The sequence below is a fragment of the Phocoena sinus genome, chromosome 1, assembly GCF_008692025.1.
Source record: "Phocoena sinus isolate mPhoSin1 chromosome 1, mPhoSin1.pri, whole genome shotgun sequence".
Classification (NCBI taxonomy): Eukaryota; Metazoa; Chordata; class Mammalia; order Artiodactyla; family Phocoenidae; genus Phocoena; species Phocoena sinus.
Genome location: NC_045763.1, coordinates 30,060,128 through 30,076,543, shown reverse-complemented (window position 1 = coordinate 30,076,543; position 16,416 = coordinate 30,060,128). Strand labels below are relative to the sequence as shown.

The window sequence follows — 16,416 nt, the reverse complement described above, 5'->3', positions numbered from 1 at the left end:
CTCCCTGTAACTGGTGTTATTTATTTTTCAAAAAACCTTACGGGGTGGAAATTCTCATGCCCGTTTTAAACAGGGGGTCAGAGCTGACAGGACAACTCTGGTCACTTGGCTCCAAAGCCATCACAACAGAGAGGCCCCTGCAGGAGGATGTGGAGGGGACACGAAGAAAGAGCCGGGTGGGGAGGGAGGAGGAAGGGAAAGCGCGGGCTCTCTTTCAACCCCTGTCCTATATTATAAAACTGACTGAATAGCACTGTGAGTTTTTGGAATGTGTTTTTAAATTTTTTTTTGGTAAAAGATGACATGCATTCATTCTTTATGCAAATCAGTCACAGAAATGAACTAAGAAGAAAGAAAAATCATCCCAAATTCTACTCCCAGAAACAACCCCTAGTACCATTTTTTTTTTTTTTTTTTTCCGTAAAGGTCTGTATTTGAACTTCTGTGAATCCAAACTGCCTCAGCAGTGACTGTTCTGATTTTCACCACTTTTAGGACACGAAAACGCCCATGGGTCTGGTGCCATGGGGGACTTCATAAGAACTAAAATTTAATTTTAATAGGAGACAAAAGGAAAACTAGTGCTTCCACAGTGGCTTGTATCTGGCTCTCATTAAATGCTTCTTTCCTATCTGTTTGTTCAGCACGTATGTTGTGATGGCAAGAAAGATTTTTGCTCCGTTTGTTCGATCTTACAAGAAAATCTCCGTAGATGTTCCACTTGTCACTTATTACAAGAGACAGCCTTTCAGCGCCCTCAGTTAATGCGACTGAAAGTGAAGGATCTACGGCAGTATCTCATTCTTAGAAACATACCGATCGATACCTGTCAAGAGAAAGAAGACTTGGTAGATCTGGTACTATGTCACCGTGGGCTGGGCTCTGAGGACAACCTGGACACGAGCAGTCTGAATTCCTCAAGGTCCCAGACTTCTAGCTTTTTTACACATTCATTTTTTTTCAAACTATACAGCCCCATCTGCTACCGTGTCTTCCTTTCAGGGAGAGCTTATGGGTGGAGGCCGGACCTTAGGATCTGGAGTACTGGCACAGGTACGAGGGTGTAATTACCCTAGGGCCTGGCATGTTGTCTGCTTTCGGCCAATATGGAGGGGGCTTTAGGGCTGAAGACTCCTTGCTGAGCCGGGGTTCCACGTGCTGTTGAACTCTGCACTTGCAGGCTCTCCTGACGTGAGGCTCCAAGCTCAGATGCTGCTTGGTTTTTGCAGGAGTTTTTCTTCCACTTGCCCGAACTGGACGCTAACAGACATTTTGGCTATGAACTGCTCACAGCCTTGCTTGGTAACTGGCTTGCAGTACCTCAGGTCAATATGACAGATATTCCCACACCGTTTGAAGAAGGACAGGCACAGGTCAGTGACCTTATTGCAGTCTGACAGGTTGATTTCGGTTAAGGAGTCTCGGGTGGTGGTGCCCACAGCGGTGAGCAGGTTGATGGACTGGGCAGTCACGTGGTTACAGTAACTAAGGTGGAGCTTGGAGAGCAGGGGCATGTGGCGAATGATAAGCCGCAGGGAGGCGTCTGTGATGTCCAGGCCGGCCAGACGCAGCTCCACAATGTTCCGGAGCTTATCCCGATGGTCCATCTGACCTGGCCTGTTATCTGCAGGCGGGGACAGGAGATCCCGCATCTGGGCGTCCTTTAGTCCTTCTACCCACTGGACATCCAGGGTCCGGAGCAGCAGACAACTGGAGCTACAGAGGGCTGAGACTGCGATCCATGAGCAGCCTGACAGCACCAGTTCTTGGAGCCCAGGCAAGCGGTTGATGAGCCAGCTCAGCTGTTTCTTGGAGATATTGGTCCAGCTGAGGTCCAGGGAGACAGGCTGTCACCGATGATGCCACTCAGCATCAGGGGTGTGATGGACTTGCAGCAGTTCGGGTCGATGCGGGTCCATAACCGCTTATCACAGCACCAGCGGCTCCAGGTCCTGCAGACCCGCATGCAGACACACAGGTCTTGGTGGCTGAGGTAGCTGCAGACGGCCATCCACACCTCCCTGTGCATAACGTGGGCTGCCCCATCATCCAGGGGCAGCGAGTCGGGCGGGGGGCCGATGGGGATCACATGTCGCTCCATCTGGATGCACTTGGGCGGGGACACGTAGGGAGGGGGCCGGCAGATGACTCGGGGCGGGCTGCGCAGGCCGGGCCCCAGCTGGTGCCGCAGCTCCCGGGGGCGGGGTAGCCGTGGGGCCCCTTTGCTGAAGCGGTGAGGGCGCTCACAGAGGCCCAGGGGCCGCTTGGGCTCCTCGTTCTCGCTCTCAGGCTCCGACCTGATGGGCTGGTGGTTCTCGTGGGCCAGGCTGCTCTCTGTCTTCTGGATCTCCTGGTTGAGCTCCTTGCTCAGCTCCTTGTTGGAGAGTCGCCGCTTCCAGCGCATCTTCACCTTCCTCTTCTCCTCGGGGCCCTCCGCCCCCTCCGTGCTGGGGCCAGCGGTGGGGGAGCTGGAGCGCGAGTGGTCGCTCTCCCTCGTCTTGGGGGGCGCCTCGGGCAGGTCGTCCTCCGGCTCCTGCTTGAAGCGCCTGAGAGGCTTGTTGGCCAGAGCCATTCGGTCCTCAGCGTTCTTCCAGGACCACCGCTTTTTCCTGAAAAGCTTATCTTCTTTGCCGGGTTTTAGCTGCTGCTGGAAGTAAGTGAGACTGGATCTCCACCAGGGGCTGAGGCTGCTGCCTAGAGGGGGCCTCGGGGAGAGGTGAGAGGAGGAACCGGGGGACGTTTAAAACGTCAAGGCTCGCTTGCGTCCACTCAGCTCCTGGGGCTTCTCGTATTTCCGCTTCCTCCTCAGGCGCAGCATGCCGTCAGGGGGCACCTTCTTGGGGTGCTCGTCTGGCCTGCGCCGGGGCGCCTCTTCACACTCACTCCTCCGCTTGGCAGGCTCCTGCCCCCCCTTGCTGTCCCGGTTCATCTTCTGCTCCTTGAGCAGGGAGCTGGGCAGGTTTGAGGCGTACTTAAAGCCGGGGCCACGCTTTTAAGCCAGGGCCACGCTTTTGTTTCCGCGTCTTGCTGGCGTGCCTACACTTTGGACACTCCCAGCAGTTTGGAAACTCATCGTTGACCACGCCCTCTGACTCCTTAATCTTAAGGCATCCAGGGTGGATGATTTCGCTGCAGAGGGAGCACCCCACGAGCGTGAGGTTAAACTTGCCTTCTCCCTCTCCCACTGTGTCCTCTTTCCCTGCCTCGCCACACACTAGACACACGGCGGTGTGGGGCAGCACAGGCGCGATGTGCATCCGCCCGGGGCCGCCGAACTTCTTCATGTCCTTGCAGAAGTGGCACTCTCCACACTCCATCCGCAGGCAGGCCTCGCACTTGCGGCATCGCGTCCCGCGCCGGCGAGCTCCTGCCGTGGTCCAGTTGGCGGCCGAGTTCACCGCGGAGGCGGGGCCCAGCTTCCCCTTGGGCCGACCTACGACCCGGTTCTGGTCCGGCTCCGATTCATAGTCGTCGTCCTCGGCGCTTACGGACATGGCCATGGCTCATGGTGAGCCCAGGCTCGCGCGCGCTGACATGGCTGGAGTGGCGCCGCCGCCGCCACCGCCCGCCCGGAGCAGGCTCGGCTCGCCCTGGCTCGGGCTCGGGCTCCCTAGTACCATTTTGGTGAACATTTTCAGACACCTCTGTCTGATTGTAAACACATATATACACGGCTTTAAATGAACAGGAGCAGACTCCACATGCTGTTGTGTAAAGTCCTTTTTTTTCTCCCAACAATATGTTGTGGACATCTTTCCCTGCCAATAAATATAAAGCAACAGCTTTGTGTTAAATGACTGCATGATATCCGATCACATGTACGAATGGGACTTTTAAATGCAAAAGAGGCATAGGGTCCCCTGGCTCCCAAAGTGGGTGTTAGTGGGACAATGCTCAGATGGCAGCCTGGGGGGCCTGAGCCATGACACCATGGCTGCCAGGGCCAGGGGTCTCAGACTCACCCCATCATAGATCAAGTCACACCAGGTGGACTCCTGCAAAATCAGGCTCTGGAGAGCAGCCTCGAGCGGGGCTATTGGAGAGAATCAGTGGCCCCAACTTGCTCCCAGAAAGGCACCGCCATCCTCACAGACCCAGCTCTCCTGGAGTTTCTTTCTGAGGTGCCCCAGTATGGCGTGGCAGTCATCTCCATTTTATGCAGCAGCTACGATATTCCAAACATGCACGACAGAAAAATGAAGCCAATTATTCCTTGAGAGAGTACGGCGAGTGAGCAAACACAGCTCACTGATTTTGTGATCCTGGGCAAGTTGGTAAAAATTCTCTCAATGCAGTTTCCCCATCTGTAAACTGGGGATAATCGTAGTCCCTAAATCACAGAGCTGTTGAGAGGATTAAATGAGATCATTGAAACCAGCTCTGAATATACTGTCTGGTGTTCAGTCAATGTCAGTTCCCCTCCCACCTCAACATCCCCACCTCCTCCTCTTCATCCTTTCTGGAGAGACCTGCAGCTTGTTTCTGACACCAGCCTAGACAAACAAGGGATGGAGAAGAGCCTCCCCATTGAGGGATGGGCTCTCCAAGGAATGGCTGGGGGCTCTGAGGGTCAGACAGGAGAAGAAGACTTGGGGTGGTGATCTTGGTTTTCCGATCCCTGCAGGGAGCAAATGAACAAGGGAGGGATGAAGGACTCAGGATTAGACCTCCGTCAATGGGGGAAGATGCTGGGACACCCAGGATGGGTCAGTGAGAGCAGAAGTTTCTAATAGGAGACCTTCAATGTGCTACCTCGAGGGGTAATAAGCGCCCCATCACTGCCCATTGCTGTAGGCACTCGGGCGGAGATAACCCGAGAGAAATCTTTCCAGGTCTGAGCCTATGAGAACAGAGGTCAGCCTGTGGTTGCTCGCCAGCCTGATGGGAGGCAGAGGGTACAGAGGGGCGAAGGTACTGCTTCTCACCTGCTCTTCGGGGGCAGGCTGGCCCCAGCTGCTGCCTCTGCGATTTGCATTCAGCCCTTGTCTGTGACGAGCTCTGCACGCAGCAGGCTGCTCCCAGAGATGCGCTATTTTAAGTGCTTCCCCTCCGCCCCTAAGGGTGCCATGTGTTTATCTTGCTTTCGAGTTAAAAGGGAAAATCAATTTCACTCTTACCTTAGGAAGGTTTGGGGTGGGGGCCGTCGGGTGGCTTCATTTCATTAAAATGAAAGTGTGGGGCGGTGGGGCAGGAAGGGTTGCAGAGTCCCACCCCTGCGGCCAGTTACGAATAAACAGTAGCCTGGATCTACAGCCTGTTCCTTCCCCCTCAGCCCAGATTGTAGGGCCACAGGAGGCCCAGGGTTGACCTGTGATGGGTGACAGGACTGTGGGATAGAGGGGGGGAGAGAGGAGCCCAGCTCATCACTGCTGTGTGTGTGTGTGCATGTGTGTGTGTGTGTGAGAGAGAGAGATGGGGGAGAAAAAGAGGGAGGAATGGGAGAGAGAGGGGTCTTGGGCTTTTGTTTCCCTGAATGCCCATTTAGAGAATAAACTCAACATTTATTGAACACCTATGTGCATTCCAGGGGCTGTACTAGGCGCAGAAAATCTGGCAGTGAACAATTCACAGTCTCTGCCCTTAAAAAGCTGTTCAGCAGAGAAGAAAGGAGGCCAGTAACTGCTAAGCTCCTAATATGTGACATCCCGACATTCAGAATTATCTCATTTAATCCTCGGGTCGTGATTACCTCTCCATTCAATGTAGGAAAATTGAGCTGCGCGTTCCCTGGGGAGGACGAGAGTCTCTCATTTATGGCTATAGTTCCAGCCTCTGGAATAGTGTCTGGCACGTGGTGCTGATGCTGGTAGAATGAGAGAAGACGGGTGGAGTAATTCCTTTGTAGAGGAACAGAGCAAACGCTGTGCATGTCACTTCTTTTATTCTTATACCTGCCTGGGGAGGTGGCTCATGTCAGCCTCTTTCACAGATGAGGAAACTGAGGCTCAGACAGATGAATTTCCTGGCCCAAGGTCACACAGCTGCAGAGGCTGCATTCTTAGGGCCACTGCTCCAGGCAGCCTAGTCTGTCCCGTAGATGAGGGAGAAATACAGTTCTGGGGTGGATGCTTAGTCAATCCTTTCCCAGCACTCTGAGGATCACACGGGGAACAAGAGTTAATTAGGATTGCTGCTGGGGGGATACTAGGGGTCTGGACTGGAGGGGTAATAGCTGTTGAATGTGAATGGTCAGCGCTGCCATTGAATTTGGACCTCCAGGCCCTGAGTCAGGTTTCTACACCTCCTCTCTGCAAGAGGAAATGGGTGTGTGTGTGTGCACACACGCACGTGTGTGTGTGTATGGCTTGAGTTAGTCTAAGTATATATGTATGCATGCATGGGCGTGGCATGGCTCTGAGATCTAGTCACCATTTTCTTGGATGGACATGGCTCTGTCTTAGGTTTCTGGGTCTTGGCTTGGGCTGTTTCAGGCTCAACTGGGCTAGGCTGAGTCTGGCCACCCTCCTTGCCCTCCCTTTTATAGCTTCCCCCTTGGTGGTCTGCATTTCTACCATCAATCTTCTCAGCAGTTACCAGGGAATCCCAGCTTCAGCCCTCAGTCCAAGGAACTGCTCAGACCCTGCTGCTCTGAGGCCTGAGGCAGCCACATCCACCTCTCCTTCTATAGGGCAGGAGGTGTCTGATCTATAAGAGAAGGATCAATCTCTCCTGTCGCTGGAAATGTTCAGTGAGAAGAGCCTTTGGAGTTGAAGGTTTACAGAAAGGGGAGATGGAAGACTAGAAGTGAAGAATTCCTACAGAGCTGTCAACCTGCAGTGAAATATGGGTAGTAAATCTGCTTTTACAACCATCCTTCCCCAAGACCACCCACCCCAGGGGCTTCAGAGGAAGAAGACTGAATGCTGCTGGGATAAAAGCTTGGGTTTGGCTGACCACTTTTTTCCCCTATCCATCCACATATTTAACTAATACTTAATGAAAATCCTTAGGTTCCAAGCTATTTAAAAAATCTCCCTACGTTCCATGTGAATCACACCTCCATGCACTGGGTTGATGAAGGGCACAGCCATAAATCAGATGAGGTTCCTGTCTTCAAGGAACTTACAATCCAAAGAGAATCAGACATGGAAACAGTCAACGAGGCAGATGCTCCGATGGAGACATGAGGAAAAAAGCGGTGGGAGTGAATACGTGGGGACAATTTGTTCTGATAGAGGACTTTGGGCAAGGCTTACCGAGGAAGTGGTGTTTGAGCTGCCCCTGATAGGATGGGCAGGGATTTAAAAGCTGCAAAGCTGGTAAGGAGTGAGCCAGCCTGGGGAAACCACCTTGAAAGTGTTCAGTGACCTGATGTGCACGGTGGTCTAGGGCTGTGAGTGGGGCTCGATCGGCGAAGGGTGGAGCTGGAATATGCCCAGAACCACAGTATCCTGAGGCCACTGTGGGTTCAGTACTCTGCTAGAGACTTCACAACTCTCCTTTTATCCTCATGGCTATCTTTCAAGGTCAGCATGATATCCCTAACTTACAGGTAAGGTACCTGAGGCCCAAAGTGGACAAGTGATTTGTCCAAGATCAGACAGTAAGTGGCAGAGCTGGGATTCGAACCTGAGTCTATATGACCCCAGAGGTGGTGCAGCCAGAAATGACAGGCTTAGGCATTTGGGGTTTATGATGGAGGCAGTGGGGTGGTGGGGCTTGAGGTCTTGAAGATTTTTGAGGAGAAGAATAGAAGAGCCTCAACTATCACCTTAAGAAGATCATCTTAGGTAGAGGAGCTTCAAGATGGTGGAAGAGTAAGATACAGAGATCAGCTTCCTCCCCACAAATACATCAGAAATACATCTACATGTGGAACAAATCCTACAGAACACCTACTAAACGCTGGCAGAAGACCTCAGATCTCCCAAAAAGCTCTTGGTGCTCCAGCCAGGTGTCAGGGCTGTGCCACTGAGGTGGGAGAGCCAAGTTCAGGACACTGGCCCACAAGAGACCTCCCAGCTCCATGTAATATCAAACGGCGAAAATCTCCCAGAGATCTCCATCTCAACGCCAAGATCCAGCTCCACTCAACGACCAGCAAGCTACAGTGCTGGACACCCTATGCCAAAGAACTAGCAAGACAGGAACACAACCCCAACCAGAGCACAGAGGCTGCCTAAAATCATAATAAGGCCACAGACACCCCCAAACACACCACCAGATGTGGACCTGCCCACGACAGAGACAAGATCCAGCCTCATCCACCAGAATACAGTCACTAGTTCCCTCCACCAGGAAGCCTACACAATGCACTGAACCAACCTTAGCCACTGGGGACAGACACCAAAAACAATGGAAACTACGAACCTGCAACCTGTGAAAAGGAGGCCCCAAACACAGTAAGTTAAGCAAAATGAGAAGACAGACAGCACATGTGAGAGACATATAGCAGATGAAGGAGCAAGGCAAAAACCCACCAGACCTAACAAATGAAGAGAAAATAGGCAGTCAACCTGAAAAAGAATTCAGAATAATAATAGTAAAAATGATCCAAAATCTTGGAAATATAATGGAGAAAATACAAGAAACCTTTACCAAGGACCTAGAAGAAATAAAGAGCAAACAAACAGAGATGATCAACACAGCAAACGAAATTAAAAATTCTCTAGAAGGGATCAATAGCAGAAAAAACTGAGGCAGAAGAACGGATAAGTGACCTGGAAGATAAAATAATGGAAATAACTACTGCAGAGCAGAATGAAGAAAAAAGAATGAAAAGAATTGAGGACAGTCTCAGAGACCTCTGGGACAACATTAAATGCACCAACATTCAAATTTTAGGGGTTCCAGAAGAAGAAGAGAAAAAGAAAGGGACTGAGAAAATATTTGAAGAGATTATAATTGAAAACTTCCCTAATATGGGAAATGAAATAGTTAATCAAGTCCAGGAAGCACAGAGAGTCCCACACAGGATAAATCCAAGGAGAAACATGCCAAGACACATATTAATCAAACTATCAAAAATTAAATACAAAGAACAAATATTAAAAACAGCAAGGGAAAAGCAACAAGTAACACATAAGGGAATCCCATAAGGTTAACAGCTGATCTTTCAGCAGAAACTCTGCAACCAAAAAGGGAGTGGCAGGACATATTTAAAGTGATGAAAGAGAAAAACCTACAACCAAGATTACTCTACCCAACAAGGATCTCATTCAGATTTGACAGAGAAATTAAAAGCTTTACAGACAAGCAAAAGCTAAGAGAGTTCAGCACCACCAAACTAGCTTTACAACAAATGCTAAAGGAACTTCTCTAGGCAGGAAATACAAGAGAAGGAAAAGACCTACAATAATAAACCCAAAACAATTAAGAAAATGGTAATAGGAACATACATATCGATAATTACCTTAAATGTAATGGATTAAATGCTCCAACCAAAAGACATAGACTGGCTGAATGGATACAAAAACAAGACCCGTACATATGCTGTCTACAAGAGACCCACTTCAGACCTAGGGACACATACAGACTGAAAGTGAGGGGATGGAAAAAGATATTCCGTGCAAATGGAAATCAAAAGAAAGCTGGAGTAGCAATTCTCATATCAGACAAAATAGACTTTAAAACAAAGACTATTGTAAGAGACAAAGAAGGACACTACATAATGATCAAGGGATCAATCCAAGAAGAAGATATAACGATTGTACATATTTATGCACCCAACATAGGAGCACCTCAGTATATAAGGCAAGTGCTAACAGCCATAAAAGGGGAAATTGACAGTACAACAATCATAGTAGGGGACTTTAACAGCCCACTTTCACCAATGGACAGATCATTCAAAATGAAAATAAATAAGGAAACACAAGCTTTAAATGATACATTAAACAAGATGGACTTAATTGATATTTATAGGACATTCCTTCCAGAAACAGCAGAATACACATTCTTCTCAAGTGCTCATGGAACATTCTCCAGAATAGATCATATCTTGGGTCACAAATCAAGCCTTGCTAAATTTAAGAAAATTGAAATTGTATCAAGTATCTTTTCTGATCACAATGCTATGAGACTAGATATCAATTACAGGAAAAAATCTGTAAGAAATACAAACACATGGAGGCTAAACAACACACTATTTAATAACCAAGAGATCACTGAAGAAATCAAAGAGGAAATAAAAAAAATACCTAGAAACAAATGACAGTGAAAACACAACGACCCAAAACCTATGGGATGCAGCAAAAGCAGTTCTAAGAGGGAAGTTTATAGCTATACAAGCCTACCTTAGGAAACAAGAAACATCTCAAATAAACAATCGAACCTTACACCTAAAGCAATTAGAGAAAGAAGAACAAAAAACCCGCAAAGTTAGCGGAAGGAAAGAAACCATAAAGATCAGATCAGAAACAAATGAAAAAGAAATGAAGGAAATGATAGCAAAGATCAATAAAACTAAAAGCTGGTTCTTTGAGAAGATAAACAAAATTGATAAACCATTAGCCAGACTTATCAAGAAAAAAAGGGAGAAGACTCAAATCAATAGAATTAGAAATGAAAAAGGAGAAGTAATAACTGACACCACAGAAATCCAAAGGATCATGAGAGATTACTACAAGCAACCATATGCCAATAAAATGGACAATCTGGAATAAATGGACAAATTCTTAGAAAGCACAACCTTCCGAGACTGAATCAGGAAGAAATAGAAAATATGAACAGACCAATCACAAGCACTGAAATTGAAACTGTGATTTAAAATCTTCCAACAAACAAAAGCCCAGGAACAGATGGCTTCACAGGCGAATTCTATCAAACATTTAGAGAAGAGCTAACACCTATCCTTCTCAAACTCTTCCAAAATGTAGCAGAGGGAGGAACACTCCCAAACTCATTTTACGAGGCCACCATCACTCTGATTCCAAAACCAGACAAAGGTGTCACAAAGAAAGAAAACTACAGGCCAATATCACTGATGAACATAGATGCAAAAATCCTCAACAAAATACTAGCAAACAGAATCCAACAGCACATTAAAACAATCATACATTATGACCAAGTGGGGTTTATCCCAGGAATGCAAGGATTCTTCAATATACGCAAATCAATCAACATGATACACCATATTAAGAAATGAAGGAGGAAAAACCATATGATCATCTCAATAGAGGCAGAGACAGCTTTTGACAAAATTCAACCACCGATTTATGATAAAAATCCCTCCAGAAAGTAGGCATAGAGGGAACTTTCCTCAACATAATAAAGACCATATATGACAAACCCACAGCCAGCATCATCCTCAATGGTGAAAAGCTGAAACCATTTCCACTAAGATCAGGAACAGACAAGGTTGCCCACTCACAGCACTATTATTCACATAGTTTTGGAAGTTTAGCCACAGCAATCAGAGAAGAAAAAGAAATAAAGGAATCCAAATCGGAAAGAAGAAGTAAAGCTGTCACTGTTTGCAGATGACATGATACTATACATATAGAATCCTAAAGATGCTACCATAAAACTACTAGAGCTAATCAATGAATTTGTAAAGTAGCAGGATACAAAATTAATGCACAGAAATCTCTTGCATTCTATACACTAATGATGAAAAATCTGAAAGTGAAATTAAGAAAACACTCCCATTTACCATTGCAAGAAAAAGAATAAAAATATCTAGGAATAAACCTATCTAAGGAGACAAAAGACCTGTATGCAGAAAATTATAAGACACAGATGAAAGAAATTAAAGATGATACAAATAGATGGAGAGATATACCTTGTTCTTGGATTGGAAGAATCAACCTTGTGAAAATGACTGTACTACCCAAAGCAATGTACAGATTCAATGCAATCCCTATCAAGCTACCACTGGCATTTTTCACAGAACTAGAAAAAAATTTCACAATTATATGGAAACACAAAAAGACCCCGAATAGCCAAAGCAATCTTGAGAAAGAAAAATGGAGCTAGAGGAATCAGGCTCCCTGACTTCAGACTATACTACAAAGCTACAGTAGTCAAGACAGTATGGTACTGGCACAAAAACAGAAATATAGATCAATGGAACAGGATAGAAAGCCCAGTGATAAACCCACACACATATGGTCATCTTATCTTTGATAAAGGTGGCAGGAATGTACAGTGGAGAAAAGACAGCCTCTTCAATAAGTGGTGTTGGGAAAACTGGACAGCTACATGTAAAAGAATGATATTAGAACACTCCCTAACACCATACACAAAAATAAACTCAAAATGGATTAACGACCTAAATGTAAGGCCAGACACCATCAAACTCTTAGAGGAAAACATGGGCAGATCACTCTATGACATAAATCACAGCAAGATCCTTTTTGACCCACCTCCTAGAGAAATGGAAATGAAAACAAAAATAAACAAATGGGACCTAATGAAACTTAAAAGCTTTTGCACAGCAAAGGAAACCATAACAAGACCAAAAGACACCCCTCAGAATGGGAGAAAATATTTGCCAATGAAACAACTGACAAAGAATTAATCTCCAAAACATACAAGCAACTCATGTGGCTCAATATCAAAAAAACAAACAACCCAATCCAAAAATGGGCAGAAGACCTGAAGAGATATTTCTTCAGAGAAGACATACAGATTGCCAACAAACATATGAAAGAATGCTCAACATCATTAATCATTAGAGAAATGCAAATCAAAACTACAATTAGATATCATCTCACACCTATCAGAATGGCTATCATCAAAAAATCTACAAACAGTAAATGCTGGAGAGGGTGTAGAGAAAAGGGAACCCTCTTACGCTGTTGGTGGGAATGTGAATTGATACAGCCACTATGGAGAACAGTATGGAGGTTCCTTAAAAAACTACAAATAGAACTACCATATGACCCAGCAATCCCACTACTGGGCATATACCCTGAGAAAACCATAATTCAAAAAGAGTCATGTACCACAATGTTCATTGCAGCTCTATTTACAGTAGCCAGGACATGGAAGCAACCTAAGTGTCCATCAACAGATGAATAGATAAAGAAGATGTGGCACATATATACAATGGAGCCATAAAAAGGAACAAAACTAAGTTATTTGCAGTGAGGTGGATGGACCTAGAGACTGTCATACAGAGTGAAGTAAGTCAGCAAGAGAAAAACAAAAACCATATGCTAACACATATATATGGAATCTATAAAAAAACAAAAAGAAGAAAACGGTCAGAAGAACCTAGGGGCAAGACAGGAATAAAGATGCAGACCTACTAGAGAATGGACTTGAGGATACGGGGAGGGGGAAGGGTAAGCTGGGACAAAGTAAGAGAGTGGCATGGACATATATACACTACAAACGTAAAATAGATAGCTAGTGGGAAGCAGCCACATAGCACAGGGAGATCAGCTCAGTGCTTTGTGACCGCTTAGAGGGGTGGGATAGGGAGGGTGGGAGGGAAGGAGATGCAAGAGGAAAGAGATATGGGACATATGTATATGTATAACTGATTCACTTTGTTATAAAGCAGAAACTGATACTCCAATTGTAAAGCAATTATACTCCAATCAAGATGTTAGAAAAAAAAAAAAGGAAGATCATCTTATAAGGATGGTGGGGGATGGAGGAGGTGGGAGAGCTGTCAGTGGATTACAAAATAGCCCAGGCTGGAGAGACGGAGCAATGGAAATGGCAATGGAGGGTATGGGAAGAAGCAAGAAGCAGAGCTTGGTGAAGGCAGGATCGGCGTGGGGTGTGTGGTGCTTGTAGAACTTTCCCCACCATCTCCCAGAACCCATGGGCAGGATAAGGCATGTGGTCCACACTCCTGTGGACCTGACTTTGAGGCGTGAATCTCCTTGTAAATACCTGGGCTTTGGAATCCAATGGATGTCTCCACCAGAATTCAAAATCACCTCAGCGTCCAATCACACTCCTCCAGCACAGGGGTGTTCATTTTATTCTGATTCTTGGATGCTACTGACTGTTAAAAAGTCTCCTTTTAGTTGAAATGAAACTTGCCTCTCTGCAGTCTCTACCCAATCCATCCAATTCTCTCTCTTGGGACAAGAAAGAAAGGGTCTAATGCATATTTCATGTGGCCAATCATCAGATACTCGATGACAATTCTCATGTCCTCCCAAACTCTTTTCATCTCTAGGCTATATAGTAATAATGGTAATAATGTGAATATTTATTGTGCCTTTTGTGTTCCGGGCACTGTGCTGAGAACTTTGCATATTCTGTCTCAGGGGTGGATCATGAACAGCTTTGAAATGTCTTCATAAGGAAGTTCCACTGTAATCCCGAAGGCTTGAGGGCTTATTGCAGAATTTTAAGTAGAAGATAGGATATGTTAGGAAGACCACTCAGGTGACCAGTGTGAAGAGTGCCCTGGTAAGGTGAGAATGAGGCAGGGAGGCTGTTGAAATAATCCAGGTGAGAAATGAATAAGATCTAAACTTCAGTGGTGGTAAAGGGTATGGCAGATGAGATAATTTGAGAGACATTCAAGTGTTAAATCTATAGAGCCTGGAAAGTAGCTGGACATGGGGAGTGAAGGAGAAAGAAGAAGCCAGGTTATCTCCAAATTTTTTGTCCCAGGTGGATTCTATGAGACAGAAAGTCTAAGAAGAGTATCTGGATCATTTGAGGGTGATGAGAAGGAGCGATTAGAAGGAGAAATTACTTTCAGCTTTGAACATATGGACTGTAGATGCCAGTGGGATACTATGCATTGACTTAGTTTATTCATTCATTCACTTAACAAGCCTTTATTGAGGATTAACTATGTACCATGCACTCTGCTAGGTGCTAAGGTTGTAAAACCTTAGTCACCTTTGTTCTTGAGGGGCTTTCTATCTAGTAGAGGGAAACAGATATGTAAATTGTCAAGTGTAAAAATTTCATATTGCAAGATTTCCTTCAGTAGATGAATGGATAAACTGTGCTACATCCATACAATGGAGTATTACTCAGTGCTAAAAAGAAGTGAGCTATCGAGCCATGAAAAGACATGGAGGAACCTTAAATGTGTACTACAAAGTGAAAGAAACCAATCTGAAAAGGTTACATACTGTGTGATCCCAATGATTTGACATTCTGGAGAAGGCAAAACTATGGAGATAATAACAAGATCAGTGGTTGCCTGGAGTTAGGGGGGAGGGAGAAATGAATAGGTGGAGCATAGAGGATTTTTAGGCAGTGAAACTATTCTGTATGATATTATAATGGTGGATGCATGTCATTATACATTTGTCAAAACCTTTAGAATGTACAACATCAATAGTGAACCCTAATGTAAACTATGGGCTTTGAGTGATAACGGTTTGTCAATGTAGGTTCATCGATTGTAACAGATGCACCATTCTAGTGGGGGAGGTTGATATAGGGGAGGCGTGCATGTGTAGGGACAGTGGGTATATGGAAACTATCAGTACTTTCTACTTAATTTAGCAGTGAACCCAAAACTGCTCTAAAAATAGAGTCTCTTCTAAAAATTAGTATTACAAGATGCTGAGATTGAAATCTGTATAGGGAATAGAATTCTAAAGGGGGAGGGGCAGTCAGCAAGGGCTTCATCATGGAGGTGACCCTTGACTTGCGAAAGGCATTAAATGGAGATAATGGATCTACCAGTCCATTATAGCTCGGGAGAGGGCTCTAGGCAGGAGATAATGATTGGGAATTCATCAGCTCATCAGCAAACACTGTGGAAGCCAAGGGAACCCAGGGATGAGTGTGTCAAGTTCAGAGGAAAAGAGCCGTGAAAGTGAGACCCCCAAATATACCAATGCCTGGGGGGAGGAAAGACTTTAGAGGAGATGAGAAGGCATGTTCTGAAAGGGAGGTGGAAATGAGAAGAGAGGGACACTGGGTGAAAGGAGAATGCTAGAAAGTGGGGAGAGAGGCTTATTCTGTACAAGAGTGGCACAGGGGACCTCAGAAATGAGGGAAACAGATACGTCTCTGAGAGCCAATTTGAATCAATGGACTAGAGCAGAGATTTGCTGGGTCATCTAAAAATGAAAAATCGTTCTGGGCCAGGAGCACTGGACTATAACCTATACTGTATGTCTAGGAAAGCTCAAATAATAAGGGAGTTGGTCACAGAGCAGAAGAGTCCCCAGAGCCAAGATGAGCCATGCCCACCCCAGGTCTGTCTAGAAGAGAGGAAACTGGCTTTCAGTGTCAGAAAATTCTGTCCCTAAGGACAGAGACAGACGGCCATACAACTTTGCCTTGTGTCTGTGGCAAGACCATCTCAAGGGCAAGATGGAGGGATGGAGAAGGCTGAGGTGGCCTCTGGCCCCTTCATTCAACAGCTTCTTTTGTTCCAAGTCTACTCCTCAAGCAGCCTTCCAGAATCCTTGTAGATCTGCTCTTAAGATGCCAGGCCCTGAGCCCAGCCTTTCCAAGTTGGAAATTCGGTATTTATCTCAAGCTGCTCATCAAATCCCCCACATACCCTTTCTTCTCCTCACCTGGCCTCGCACTTCA

The 16,416-nt window shown here is 46.0% G+C and overlaps 1 protein-coding gene across 1 annotated transcript; it reads right to left on the bottom strand.

The window, feature by feature from the left end:
* Positions 1–1,205: 1,205 nt before the first annotated feature.
* Positions 1,206–3,500, bottom strand: LOC116755922 (lysine-specific demethylase 2B-like). The gene is given in 3 exon segments (XM_032636045.1): positions 1,206–1,852; positions 1,855–3,010; positions 3,012–3,500. Coding segments are annotated over 3 exon segments (2,292 nt in total).
* Between the last annotated feature and the right edge of the window lie 12,916 nt (positions 3,501–16,416).